Below are 14,875 nucleotides of genomic sequence, written 5' to 3' on the forward strand. Positions count from 1 at the left end.
ATACACAACTTATAATTATTTGGTGAACTATCCCTTTAACTTATGTTTCACTTTGTAAGAGAAAGAATACTTCTCCCCAGTGTTATTAATACTTCTCTTCAGCTCTCATTTTGTGTTAGGGAAAAACTGTAACATCATCCCACCACAAGTCAAAAATGTGTTTAATCAACCTCAATTTATAGTCTTCTTCTGTGCAAAGTTAACATGAAATCAACAGGTCTAATATCGGATCTGCTGTGCAACAATATGAGAGATGTTGCAAGTGAAATTTTAATTTCTTCTGTAAGATATGTAACCATTCAAGGAAATTTAGAAAAATAGGGATGAGGATGAGGATGAGAAAGGATGAGAGGGGGAAAATACCCTTATAACTGATGCAAAAAGCTATATTCTAAGATTGATTGCTGGTTAGTTAATGTCTTTGCTAAGATGCCTGACTGTAAAGTCTTATTTAATATTTCTAAAACGCCTAACAAGGGCTGATCTTTTTTCAGGTAATGTCCTTAATTAATCAGAGAATAACGTCTCCTTATCTTTTGAGACAGGCCTGACTGTGTCTAACTATGCAAGCTGCTCGGCTAGATGTTGTCCATTCAGGTGTCTCCTATTTGACTTTCTGTGGCAGATGGGTTCTTTATAGAACATGCCAACTGATATTAGCTTCTACTGCAAGGCAAGTGTTGCCCCTGAAAAGCTGTGTGAGGGGGGAGAAAGAAAGGGAGGGTGGGGGTGAGTTAGGAAGAGAGGGAATGTCCAATGAGGGAGAATGAGAAAATCTCTTAAAGAGCCGTGACGGGGCCCTGGTCTCTCTCTAAATGTATTTTAATAGGAGGGACCCTGATGTCCAGGGCAATTCATCTCCAATCTCCCTGTAATGAAAGGAGTCGTGGCCTGTACCATGGAGGGTGAGGGGGGGGGGGGGGGGGGGGGGGGGGGGGGCGTACAAAGGCTGCATGTGGCTTAGCCTCATTATGCTGCAGTTAGACGGAGGGCTGCATGGAGGCAGCGGGGGTCAGGGGCCCCCACAGACCCAGCCTAAGGACCACAATGCCGGCATGGACGTCTGCAAAGGGAGACCCTGCCATGACATTATCCCGCCGCTACTAACGAGGGCTTCATACGCCTTTGATATAATCTCACTATTGAAATCTGATAAATCCCCCCTGCCTTTACAGCGAAATCCCATTTGTAACGGGTGTGTGGAAGATCGTGTGAGTGCGTGCGTGACCGCCTGTTTGTGTGTGTGTGTGTGTGTGTGTGTGTGTGTGTGTGTGTGTGTGTGTGTGTGTGTGTGTGTGTGTGTGTGTCTCGTCTTCACCTGTTCTGTTCTGGCAGGCGAGGCCACGCAGAGTCGCATGTAAAACCGGGACGTTACACTTGATAAAAAAAAAAAAAACCTCTTTGCGCACGGGACATCTCGTGAGCCGATCTGAGCTTGGGAAAGAATTAGAATAAAATCAATGTTTAAGTGGATATAGTCATTTTCCAGCCCCAAATATGATCTGATAGGCAAACAATTACTGGATTACAACACATTGGGGGGATGAATAATAGAAAACGGAGAAAAAATTATGGAATTTATTAATGAGCGTAAAATGAGTAATACAACGATACTATTACCACCAGTTACACCACATTCTTTGAATCCCCGGCACAGCCATTATTCAGCATTTTAAGCTGTCTCAGCATCATGTGTCCATTAGAAGTGCATTAATGAAATCTTATCCGTCTGGGTGAGTGGATCAAGGTATTTTAAAAGTTGGAGAGAAGAACAAATCACGTCATATTCCTGCCTGAAGTTATTTCCCCACTATTGGAGAGGTCACTGGGACAGCTCTGCCTTTCTCTTTTTTGCACACGCGTGGGGATCCAACCGAATTGTGCTTAAGCATAATACTCTTTATAGTGAAAGTACGCCTATATGTGCTAGAGCATCCTGAACAGATACTCCTATTCAAAAGCTTTGTCCTCTAGCTCAGGGACACTGCGCATCTTTGTGCTCTCCCCCCCATGCGCAGACTCATTTAACAGCCCGAGGAACATAAACAAGCAACGGAAACTATAGCTGTATTAAATCAAGCCCCGAGTTTAGCCCACATATTGGGTGCCAAGTTTCCCTGCACAGTCCAGGAATCTCTGAACAGGGTTTAGAGGTCTTTCAGAACTACCCCCCCCCCCCCCCCAACCCTCTCAAAAGCCCGGATTGGTCACAGTGCGGCTCATTTGCATGCCTCGCCGTATAAACCCTCCCGCAGACACTGCAGCCCTCTTGCGCGGAGAGAGCAGCACACCTCCAGTAGAGAGAGGCAGAGAGAAAGAGAGGAGCGCATCCAGAGTGCGCATTGAAAGACATATGGAATATTTATTACTGGCTTTATATATAGAAATAAACAACCCCGGGTTGAGGAGAGCCACGGAGGAATAGCTTTTTTGCAGTTTTGTTTTTCAACTTTAAACCGGACAGTTTTCTCAGATTATTCCTGAGTGAAGGTGTCAGGATGGGAGAAACAGGGTGGAACGGGCTGTTGGCGTTTATGTGCGTCTCTTTGGTAAGCCTGGCTGCCGTCACGCAGGGAAAAACGGTGAAATATCAGACATTTGAGGAAGACGCACCCGGGACAGTGATTGGTAACTTGGCCAAGGACATATCTTCCACCGCCTTCTCCTCGGGGGGGCCCAGGACCAATTTCAGGATGATGAAACAGTTCAACTCCTCTTTCATCCGTCTGAGGGAGAGCGACGGGCAGCTGAGCATCGGGGAGAGGATAGACAGGGAGCGGATCTGCAAACACACCCTGCACTGCCTCATCGCTTTCGACGTGGTCAGCTTCTCCAAGGAGCAGTTCAAACTCGTGCACGTAGAGGTGGAGGTCAAGGACATCAACGACAACTCCCCCGAGTTCCCCCGGAAAGAGTCAAGTCTGGAGATCTCCGAGAACACAGCGGTGGGCACGCGGATCCCGCTGGACTTTGCGGTGGATGAGGATGTGGGCGCAAACTACATCCAAAGCTACCAGATCTCCGTAAACAGCCACTTTTCAATCGACGTGCTCAGCAGGGCTGACGGGGTTAAATATGCGGAGCTGGTGCTCATGAAGGAGCTGGACCGGGAGACACAGGCTTCTTACGCGCTGGAGCTGGTTGCTATGGACGGAGGAAACCCGTCCCGCACTGGAACAACACGCATCAACGTCAAGGTGAAAGATTATAACGACAATAGCCCGGTGTTCGACCGGAACAGCTTCTCCGTGGATTTGCCCGAGGACGCACCGGTGGGCTTCCTCCTGCTGGACCTGAACGCGGAGGACCCGGACGAGGGGCTGAACGGAGAGGTGGTGTATGGGTTCGGTCACCAGGTGCCCGCAGAGATAAGGCAACTCTTCAGAGTGGACCGGAAGACCGGACGTCTCACCCTTGAGAGTCAGATTGACTTTGAAAGTAAAAACACCTATGAGTTTGACGTCCAGGCAACTGATCTGGGTCCGAACCCGAGCCCAGCAGTCTGCAAAATCGTAGTGCAGGTGCAGGACGTGAACGACAATGCACCGGAGATCTCCATCACCCCTATGACATCCATCACGGCGGGGATCGCGTACATCACCGAGGCTGCGGCCAGAGAGAGTTTCGTGGCTCTGGTCAGCACCTCCGACAGAGACTCAGGCGCTAACGGGCAGGTGCACTGCACGCTGTACGGACATGATCACTTCAGACTGCAGCAGGCGTACGAGGACAGCTTCATGATCGTGAGCACGATGCCCTTAGACCGGGAGAAAATCCCAGAATATAACCTCACAGTGGTGGCGGAGGACCTGGGCTCCCCGCCCTTCAGAACCATCACTCAGTACACCATCAGACTGACAGATGAGAACGACAACGCTCCAGTGTTCAGTAAAACGGTGTATGAGGTGTCCGTGGTAGAAAACAACGCACCCGGTGCATACATCACCACGGTTGTGGCACGGGACATGGACCTGGGGTCAAACGGGAAGGTCAGCTACAAACTTGCAGACACATACTTCATGGGCTCCCCCATCTCCACCTTCGTGTCTCTGGACCCCGCCAGCGGTTCGCTTTACGCGCTGCGCAGTTTCAACTATGAGGTGGTGAAACAGCTGGAGCTGCGCGTCACGGCCAGTGACGGCGGCTCCCCTCCTCTGATCGGCAGCTCCAACGTGTACGTAAGGATAGTGGACCAGAACGATAATGCACCGGTGATCACTCAGCCACCTCTAAATAACGGCTCCGCCGAGGTCCTGCTGCCCCGGGACGCACCGACTGGCTACGTCATCACCCGAGTGGACGCACGAGATGCAGATGAAGGTGTGAACGCAGAGCTGTCCTACGGGCTGGCCACGGGAGAGCCCTCTGTGTTCTCCGTGAACAAACGCACCGGGGAGATCTACCTCAACCAGGTGCTCAGCCACGACGTGGACGAAACTCTGAGCGTGACCGTAACGGTAAGCGACAACGGGAGGCCCGCGCTCACCTCCACCGCCACGCTCCACTTCCTCATCATCGCGGGCTCCCCACCGAGCGACAGGACAGTGTACCAGGCCGGCAGCGGGGACGATGTTCACGCGCAGTGGGACCTGTCCGTGGTGATTATCGTTGTCCTCGCGGGAAGCTGCACGCTCCTGCTGCTCGCCATCATCCTCATCGCAACCACCTGCAACCGGCGCAAACGCGACAAGAGCGGAGACGACAGCGACTCATACGGTGAGAAGGGCACGCTGGAGCGGGGCAGGAACCACGTGGCAGACAACCCCCTCCTGCCTCTGCACGGGGCCGGGGGAGAAGCAGGCTTTGAGGGTCACTCCTACAGCAGCCAACCCGGGGGCTTCACCTCGGCTCACCCCGGGGGCAGCGAAATGTGCTCGGCCTCAGAGGACGGCAGCGAGGTGCCCTGTGTGTATGACTCAGACAGCAACAGCAAGCCTCGAGGGAATAAACACGAGGTGAGAGGCAGCTTCAGGGCACTGTGGGGAGGGGACGGATACACACACACACACACACACACACACACACACACACACACACACACACACACACACACACACACACACACACACACACACACACACACACACACACACACACACACACACACACACACACACACACACACCAATGAGTAATAATCAATGTGTTTATCAACCAGACACTAACTATTATTTCTTTATTTCTCTCCTCCTGTAGGGATACTCCACTCTGCCTGGCTATGGGAATGGTAAAGAGGCAGTCAGGCCCATCACTATCTGGAAGGGGAACTCTTACACCACCATCTCTGCGAGGGACCCGGCTTTCAGTGGCAAAGACAGTGGCAAGGGGGATAGTGATTTCAATGACAGTGACAGTGATGTCAGTGGAGACACTGGGCTGAAGAAAGACGGAGCAGTGGTTCCTCCCATGGGTGGCCAAAATGGTAAGGGCAAAAAAGCAAACAATTAGATTTCAAATGATTTAATGTTGATTCATGCTTTGGTAGTTCTAACTTATTTCTTTCTTCTTTTCTGCAGCTCTGTGGGCTTGCACCAGTGAATGTAAGGTCCTGGGTCACTCGGATCGCTGCTGGAGCCCCTCAGCAGTCAGAGCCCATGCAGCTCCATCTCCAGCCCCCACCCTCTCCTCCTTCAGCAGCCACTCCAAAACAGCCTCCCTGCCCCGGGACCCCAACCGCCGGGACAACTTTTACCCGGCCCAGATCCCCAAAACAGTGGGTCTGCAGAGCGTGTACGAGAAGGTGCTGCACAGGGAGTACGACTATGTGATGGTCACCCCACCTAGGCCTGTGAGGGTGCAGGAGATCAGCGACATCACCATCCCCGTCTACACCCCTACCCCGACACACTGTCCCAACGATGACGTTTAAAACAGACATTGCACAAGCTCACTCTCAAAGAAATGTATATTCAAAGTTTTTATTTATGATTCAATGACAATGAAAAATACTATACCTTTTGGAGGTTCTTTGTTGCATATATAAGTTTATATCCTAATTGTTTCTTTTAATTTTAATTGTAAAATGCCACATGTGATGGCGATTCAATCACTTTGAGAAATTTTGTTGGACATGAAGTGTATCATATGCAAGTTTTGTACATACAGAGGTTTTATTTTTTATAAAAGTAATAATTAAGGAAAGATATGTACATAGGAATTGTAATTATTGAACTTTAAGCACGCTGATTATTTAAAAATGGCCCCAGAGACTGTGCAGTTGGATGGCCGGTGACCCACAATGTATCAAGTTGATAACGAAGTATGGAATTATTTGAATGCAATAATAAGTCATTGTACAGATTTCTTTTTTATTATCACAATATTCTGAGAGGAAATAAACTTTGAAATACTGTTCTGAAACATGTGAGTGACTTGAGTTGTTGTTTAGGAGCATGAGTCAGGCCAGTCACTACAGTAAAAGCCAACAGGCGTCGCTGTTATTGCAGCATAGCGCGCATCTGTCCTTGCAGCCCGAGGAAGTCAGTTAAGCTTTCCTTTTTTTTAATACGATTTTTCTGGCGAGATGCCAGAGCAGACGCGAAGGTTTTCCAGCAAATCACTCTCACTCTTCATGCATATCAAGAGAGAGACCACCTTCAGACTTATTCGTTCTCATTTTACTCACTCCCTGTTACATAAATCATTAATACTACCTGAAATGTGCGCATAGGAGAGGTCATAATGAGATTGCCTGTGCGTAAATGTGCATTTACTGTTCGTCTTAGATAATATTCACGAGAGGAAGTTAAACACCATAACAACTTGATAAACATCCTAAACCAAACACAGGTGATTTTTTTTCTGTCACGGAACAAGAAGTCCCTGCTGTCCTGTCATGGTGTATTTTGGCCATCTGCCAAACGCGCACGCTGCGCCCTTTATGTCATCTCCCTATTACCATTAATGGTTCAGGGCATTTTTCACGACAGATTCGCAGTTCTGGACTCTGATTAAAAATATATGTAGGGAAACAAGATCCAAGCCTGCCCAACAACATGCCGCTGTCATGCAAACACTGTCACCAAACTGGAGAAAACATGTGACATTCCGCCAAAGTCACCTTTGACCTGTAGCGTCTGTGAGGGCATTGAGAAAGGGGGAGAAGAAAAGGGAGGGGTGCCAAGGTGATTTGAGGAGACAACCTCACCTTTCATCGCAATCTTTTCCTTAATTACCGAATAGATCGTATAGTCCACACACCGAGGTTGCCATAAAGCTTAATGATATGAAACTCTGAGGATCTTCGCAGGAATCAAAGCCATGGAAATTGCATGAGCAGCTCTTCAAAGGGAAAACACGATGAGTGCTTTTATGAAAGAAAGCCAAACTTTTGGCATTAATTAGTGATCGCACATGTGATCAACCAGCTGGAGGTTATGTTTCACCTTTATTTTTTTCAGAAAGTCACATTTTGGATGCGCAGTTTCAACACTACAGTGCAAAACGTGGACTGCCCATCCTCCTCCTCCTCCTCCTCCTGAGGGGGAGGGAGGGCGAAAGAGTGGGGGGGAGAAAAGTTAGTGCACTGGGGTTCACTTAGGTGTTTGGCTACAGTCATGGCCGGGAACTCAGAGAAAGTACCGATCGCCTCGGCGGGACCAGAGGACCTTCATAACTTCATGCCCCCGGTGAGTTTTCATAAAGGACGACTAGGACCGGATTAACCCGGGATATGGAGTTCTATAATTAAAAAAAATATGTGCATGCGAAGTGGTCACATAGAGGCCAACTCGTTCTGATATTGATCTTCCTGGACAGACGAGCACAATCAATATTGATGGTAGTTAAATCAAGGTTTACTTGTGTCAGAAGCTTGTTTTAAGCATGACGTTGGACACGTGGTCATTTTCTCGGTGTGTTTGTTTTACCGTAGGCATACTCCGCCGTGGCCGTGAAGCCCGCCGCCACCGGCCGCCTATTGAAGGCCGGGATCGCGGTGCTCATCGCCGGGGCTCTCCTACTGCTACTAGGGGCAGTCGGAGCTTTCTACTTCTGGAACAACAACGAAAAACACGTAAGACATGTCTTGCTCACTTACACGGGAAATAAAGCGTTTATTAGGAATTGTACGAAAACTGTTTGGAGGGAGTGATTGGGGTTGTCATTTGGACTTTTTGGGGAGCGCTGGATGGGTGTTTCTAGTTCATGTCATTATTTATTTAGGTTTTGTCAACTTTTTTCAGATAGATCAAAGAGAAAAACTTACATGCTTGATAAAAGCACTTTGTAATGTCTCGGAGTCAAGTTTTTAAGCAGTAGGATACATTGGTGACACCATACAAATAAGCTATTCTAAGAAAGCATGAATAACAATGTTAATCTTCTATCGTTATTACAAAGTACATCATAGGGTTATGCCTCTCTTGCCACCATAGTTACTTCTGTACAATACTTTACGATTTAGTAGTATGATCTGCTAAATTATATTTTGTCCTATCAGTGGACTTTCAAAACTTCCTCTAAAATGAGTGCCACAGTTATAGAGGAAAACACATTATACCCTATAAAAATGTCAAAAAAAGAAATTCCTTGAAACAAGCTTCTTTTTTGACAATAAGTTCTCAGTAATTTTTTACTTGAAATTAAAAGGAGAAAGGAGTCTTCCTATATGTTTTTTTTTCTACAGTGTAGGCAAACAGTAAAATGTAAATGAAACCCTCCTTGGTGAATGGAGGCGTTGTGTGTGTATGTGTGGAGGATCCTGGCAGGGTGGAGGTGGTGGGGGGCTTTGGTCCGGCTGATGCTCCAGGGGCAAGAGGTGGAAGAGATGAAAGCAAAAAAATGTACCGTTCCCAGCATTTTTTCTTACCGTATGAAGTTAGAAAATGCTATTAAGACATGATGAAACGGCTCCGTGGAAGGGTCATAATAATAACCCAGAGCTGCACAGATTGTATTCTTCTGACCAAGTTTAAATGAATGTGCGAGTCTAAAAGAAAAATCAGGAAAAAAGAGGCTGTATGTGTGAGGAAAAGTCTGAGGGGGAGGTTGAGTAGGAGTGTTGAAATAAAGGGGGGCTGGGGGTGGGGTGACTCAGGACTCATACCTTACATGCCAGTCTGAAACCCTGTGTGTGCTTCTGTGTGTAGGTCTACAATGTCCACTACAGCATGAGCATCAATGGGAAAGTGGAGGAGGGCACAATGGAGATTGACACAGCCAACAACATGGAGAGATTCAGAACCGGCAGCGGGGCGGATGAGGCTGTGGAGGTCCATGACTTCGAGATTGTGAGTCAGGTTTAAAATACTCTTTAAATATATGGAGGTGAAAGCATTACAGATGAATCATCAACACATTAATCTTCACTCTGAGCAATTTAGGAGCATCAGAGAAGAAGTGGATCCGATTTCTTGAACATTTTGAAACCCCTTGTGGGTAGATTGCAGCAAGTAGACATTATCCCCCTTTAGGCCAATCAGTGTCAAAAGCATCGTCCCTCCATTTTTCATTAAACGCGGACTGGTGGTTTCTGACCTTTAATTATTGCACCCCAAACGGGCCAATCAGACTAGTGAAGCAGCAGTTTTGGCCTTTTAATTATTACAATTTTGACCTTTAATCATGGTGTGATTTCTGTAAAATCCAGAACTTAATGCCGCAACGCTTCAAAGTCGGATCAAAATCAGCTGTGATATGTTCACATTTCTAGTCCCAGATACTTTGAGATGTAATAGGCTCTAACTTCCAGCCATTTGTTTGTCCTGTGATCTCTACAGGGGATCACAGGGATCCGCTTTTCAGGAGGAGAGAAGTGCTACATCAAGACCCAGGTGAAGGCCCAGCTGCCTGATGTGGAGGCTCTCAACAAGGACTCTATGACATTCGACCTGGTGGGTTCCATTGTCCTAAAAAAAAGCATGTTTTCATCAATAGCCAACCTCCGCTTCTGGAGCTTAAACAATGTAAAGCATTGGAACCAAGTTCTTACTTTTTACGAACTACGGCGTTAGCGTCAGGCTCACCTTTTGGTACTAGCTACCGAAAACGTTACCTTCAAGCAACCCTGAGAGAAATATTGGAGCTAGTGCCATCTTCCAGTCTAAATTTCAATGTGTCCAATACTCAAGTTTATGATTGTAGACTTGAAAAGTAGAAACATTCAAAGCAAGTGTTAGCAGGCTTACAGGCTAACTCATGATGGAGAACATGGTAAACACTTTAGCTGCTGAATGTTAGCATGTTATCATTGTCACTGTGATAATGTTAGCATATTGCTGACCACATTTAGCTCAAGTCATCACGAATAAACAAGACACAATTTGTGACTTTCTGTTAAACGTTAAAACTATTATTGTGAAAGGTAAAAGACGAAATAAGTGCATCTTGTAGAATATTAACATATTTTGATGCACGAGAAAACCCACTCTTGGTCGTTTAATTTAAGTACAAATATGTACCTTTTTGTTTAATCAGGAATAGATTGGACTATTTGACCATTTCACATCCCAGCAAAAGTTATAACAGCCACAGATACATTCACCCATCATTAACAAAACCATTGAATCTGGAAATACATATGCTAGTAGGTCAATATTAAAGGGCATTTTTCACCTTCTCATTACAAGACACATAATGCAACTGGAGGACACGCATCAAGGGCTATTTCAAATCACGCAACCCAGACATGATTCTTCAAAATTATTACATAGCGTAATAATAAAACCAGTAAACTTAAAAGTATTTACCCAGCAAGTTGTTAAACCTGATATGAAGCTATCATATGCTTAGGTATAAGCATAACTCACCCAAGCCAATGTAAACCGGGAACACATGGGCGACTTTTATGAGGGTTCCCAGCACGTAACAGCTTGGTGGGCTCAAAAAACAGAACAGAGGACTGCACTGAATATGCCGTACGTGTGTATTTGTGTGTGTGTGTATTGTCACATCCCACCAACACCACCGCTTGTGATTGCTCAATTGAGGCTGTCTGATAATTAAAATCATTTAGCGCCGCATAAGCCGCACATCCACATAAATCCACATCACCAGAATTACCCTCGTGAACGCGCATGTACACACGCACATGCACACACAAACACGCAAGCACACAATTAATTATCACGCAGGGCTGCTCTTATTGCCTCTCTCTGCCTCATAGCAGATCATTTATTTTACGTTTGTGCTTTTGTGTGTGTTTGTGTTATTGCCTCTCTTTGCCTCATAAATGATCGTTTGGCTCACATTCGTGTGTGTGTGGAGACAGGGAGATGTTCCTGTAATGGTAGCTGCAGGCTGGTCATTTGCTATAATTTAGAGTGATGGCAAATATGGGCACACATAAGCACACACACATGTACACACACACATGCGTCGCCATCCAGAGAGAGTGGGTCAGATATCTCTTATCAGTGGAGCAGTGGAGAAGGACCCCCGCTTTTATTTGTCCCTCCAGCAAATCATTTGAGTTGGGGGAGAAGAGAAGAAAAAAAACAGCATTTCTGAAAGGTTGGAGGATATCTTTCCCTTAAACATGGCTGTGGCTAGTGCACTGCAGCCCTCCAGAACAAACGCCCCTGGGCAAAATCATCCCCGCAAAATTCCCCTTTTACCTACAGGCTGTTGATACAGAGTGTATGTTTACACATGCTCTCCTCTGGAAACCTCATTAGTTTATTTGCAGAAAACTGCAAATTTAGGCCATCCAATCTCTCCTCCCGTCCAGATCTTGATGAGTGCTGACATCTTGTATACAGCTAAATGTTATTGAAGAGGGAATCTGTGTACTGTAGCCTCAAGGGCTTTTTTTTATTACTACTTGTTTTTATGTCGTGATAAGTACCATTAACAGCACGGCATTAATGTAGATTAGACTCGGACAGAATGCAAAGACTGTGGGCTATTTAAAGGGGAAGGCTAGTAACAAGATCTGTAAACAAGTGTGATACTAAGCCTTCAGCAGACGTCTTCAGACACTTTGTTGTCATGTTTGTTTGAGTATGTGCTAATTCTCTCCTCACCTTCTTCACTTCTAAAAGGAGGACGAGGTGATGCCGGCCAAATTTGATGACGATCTGATCTTGGTGGCTGCTGGCGCTCCGATCTCGGACTCAGCCTTCCTGAGCAGCAAGATTAAGGACTTGTGTGGAGAGCTGCCGATCTTCTGGCTCCGACCCACCTACTCAACCAGTAAGCAACAAAACAGCTTGTGGCTAAGATATTAAAATGTAAATCCTAAGAAAAGCAAAAGTGAAACAAAGAGGATATGGGTCAAACGGTCTCTACAATTTCCATTTAACACCGCAGTAAAAAGCCACAGAAAGGAAAACAAGCTTAAAAGAAAAAGTCCTTTTGAAGTTACAAAGCTACGGAGTGTACAATTTTTAGCTTGCTGGGGGGTCAAAAGTTCTCAAAACACAATTTTATTCTACTTCATCTGAAGACTTCAAAATGCTGCCGGAGAGACGGCTGTGCAATCAGCCACATTAGTGCCACTCGGCTCCTAAATTTGGTTTGCTGTCAGAAACTGAGACTGTGATGTGTGCAGGCGGACAGAGGAAGAGGAGGGCAGCCCCCCGCCAGCGCAGCCAGGCAGCCATGGGGGAAGAAGAGGACATGAAGGCAGAGTTGAACCCGGAGAACCCCTATCAGGTGAGTGACACACACACACACACACACACACACACACACACACACACACACACACACACACACACACACACACACACACACACACACACACACACACACACACACACACACACACACACACACACACACACACACACACACACACACACTTCTTCTGTTGCATTCAAATCCCGCTGTCCATTCACATCTGAGGGCTACCTGAGAAGGCTTTTACCGGGGAGTTTCTCACAGCTGTGCGAGCGGCAGCAGATGCCAGGGTCATGGCGGAGGGGCCCGGCGTGTCACTGCAAATCTGAGTATTTGCGTGGGTGTGTTTTCAGAGCAAGGATTTTTCTATGTAAGGCTGTCCAAAGCTTTCCTTTCAGCATTGGGCTGTATGAATAATTCCATGTCATCCCCCCCCCACCCCGGCTCTCCATCGCTCCGCTGCGGCCCTTCGCCCTGCTGAGCACACACAGACTCCCCCATACATGCACTACCCCCTTGCCCTCCGTCCTCACCCCCTATATCGGGGCCCATTTTTCCTAATCCCTTTCTAAGCATCCCCCATCCCCTGCTACAAAACTCCTGACAACCACAGAGGGAGGGGTGAATAGCGAGCGCTACGTTGAAAAATAAAATATTTGACAACAAAAACCAACATCTGACAACATCCCCTCCTCCCCATTGCCGCCTGTCGGAAATCCATTTTTAATTGGTTTGAAAAGAGTCTTCCAAGGCGCTAAAGACGTACAGTATATGGCAGAATGCCACACACACACACACACACACACACACACACACACACACACACACACACACACACACACACACACACACACACACACACACACACACACACACACACACACACACACACACACACACACACACACATACACACACACACACTCTGACCGCTGTCTTCTCCGTCTTCTCTCAGCAAGGCCTGGAGGGCGAGCAGGGCACCATGAACATCGACCCGATGCTGGACCACCAGGGAATCTGCTGCCACGAGTGCCGCCGCAGCTACACCCACTGCCAGAGGATCTGCGAGCCGCTGGAAGGGTACCACCCGTGGCCGTACCACTACCAAGGCTGCAGGGTGGCCTGTAGAGTCATCATGCCCTGCAACTGGTGGGTGGCGCGCATTATGGGCCTGGTGTAAGCACCCCCGCACACCTTGGGTGATGCTACAGTCCAGGAAGGAAGAAACTAGGGTGGGAAGGGGTTCAGCATTGCCAGATGTACGATATTTATCGCCTTTGTACGATTTTTGCCCTCTGTACAATGTATATTAAACTATACTATAAGTGCCATAATGTACAATATTTTGAGAGTTTTGGTTTTCATCTATGCTGTCCGTGTTATGCATCTCTTCACAGGCTTGGTGTAAGCTACGATATCTAAATCGTTTTCCCTCATTTGACGAGTTTGCGCGAGACATGGCTACACCACAGCTACATTAGAGTGCTTAAAAAAGACAAACAAATAAATGATATGAACACACGTTTGTGAAATGCAAAAAGTACCCATTAACGCCCATTTTGTTTCGTCATTATCACTCATTTACAATCATTTTACGCGTCTGACACGAACATTTTCCACATGGCAATGCAGATGGGGTTTTAAGGGTAGGGGAGGGAGTTGATGGGAAAAGTTTAGGCAAGGAAATTGGTGGTTTTTCTTCTTGTAATGTACTGTAGTTACCTGCTGGTCTGAGCAGAACTAAGTGGTGCCCACACATTAAAGTTGCATGGAGCTGAATCTAGGACAGACATGTTCTCACATGTAAGCGTATGCAGTGGCTGCACGCTGCACAGCTTGTCTTATTAAAAAAACATACCTGCTATGGATTTAGATCCCTCTCAGCTGCAGCGCAACATGCTGTCAAGAGAACAGAGGTTATGATACAAAACATCCAATGATTTGATGGAGAATGCCACCTATTTATCTAGAGAAAAGGGCAGGTAAGCTTGTATTTATAGAGCTGGTAATGATTTATTTCATTTCATTCTTTAATGTAAATAAATGTATAGGGTGCAAAGTATTTCAAAAGCACTCAGCTGGTTTCAATAGCCCATATTGTTTGTTTCAATTTCACTCTAGTGAGAAATATGTTCTTAACTTTTCTTTTTCTTTAACATCTTCATGAGTAGCTCATTAAAACAATGTACCGTACGGTCTCTCACCAACTTTCATCTCAATGTACTTTCATCTGCATTGAAAAATCTCAAAGTGCAATATCGCTGAATAAACTTTTTATAAGGAAACTTTTAAGAGTCACCCCTCTTTCCTTTGG

General features: G+C 46.5%; 2 protein-coding genes across 2 annotated transcripts; both read left to right on the forward strand.

Moving 5' to 3' along the window:
• The first annotated feature begins 2,282 nt into the window (after positions 1-2,282).
• LOC134866346 (protocadherin-8-like) lies at positions 2,283-6,258 on the forward strand. The gene is made up of 3 exons (XM_063886460.1): positions 2,283-4,955; positions 5,197-5,422; positions 5,517-6,258. Exons 1-3 carry the CDS (start codon positions 2,499-2,501, stop codon positions 5,867-5,869), a joined length of 3,036 nt encoding a protein of 1,011 aa, XP_063742530.1. The 5' UTR covers positions 2,283-2,498; the 3' UTR covers positions 5,870-6,258.
• A 1,233-nt stretch (positions 6,259-7,491) lies between these two features.
• LOC134866273 (leukocyte cell-derived chemotaxin 1-like) lies at positions 7,492-14,846 on the forward strand. Its single transcript, XM_063886358.1, has 7 exons — positions 7,492-7,628; positions 7,874-8,014; positions 9,090-9,230; positions 9,720-9,833; positions 11,982-12,132; positions 12,491-12,594; positions 13,517-14,846. The coding sequence occupies exons 1-7, from the start codon at positions 7,557-7,559 to the stop codon at positions 13,739-13,741; spliced, it is 948 nt and encodes a 315-aa protein (XP_063742428.1). The 5' UTR covers positions 7,492-7,556; the 3' UTR covers positions 13,742-14,846.
• The last annotated feature ends 29 nt before the right edge of the window (positions 14,847-14,875 follow it).

This window comes from Eleginops maclovinus, chromosome 6 (assembly GCF_036324505.1).
Source record: "Eleginops maclovinus isolate JMC-PN-2008 ecotype Puerto Natales chromosome 6, JC_Emac_rtc_rv5, whole genome shotgun sequence".
NCBI lineage: Eukaryota > Metazoa > Chordata > Actinopteri > Perciformes > Eleginopidae > Eleginops > Eleginops maclovinus.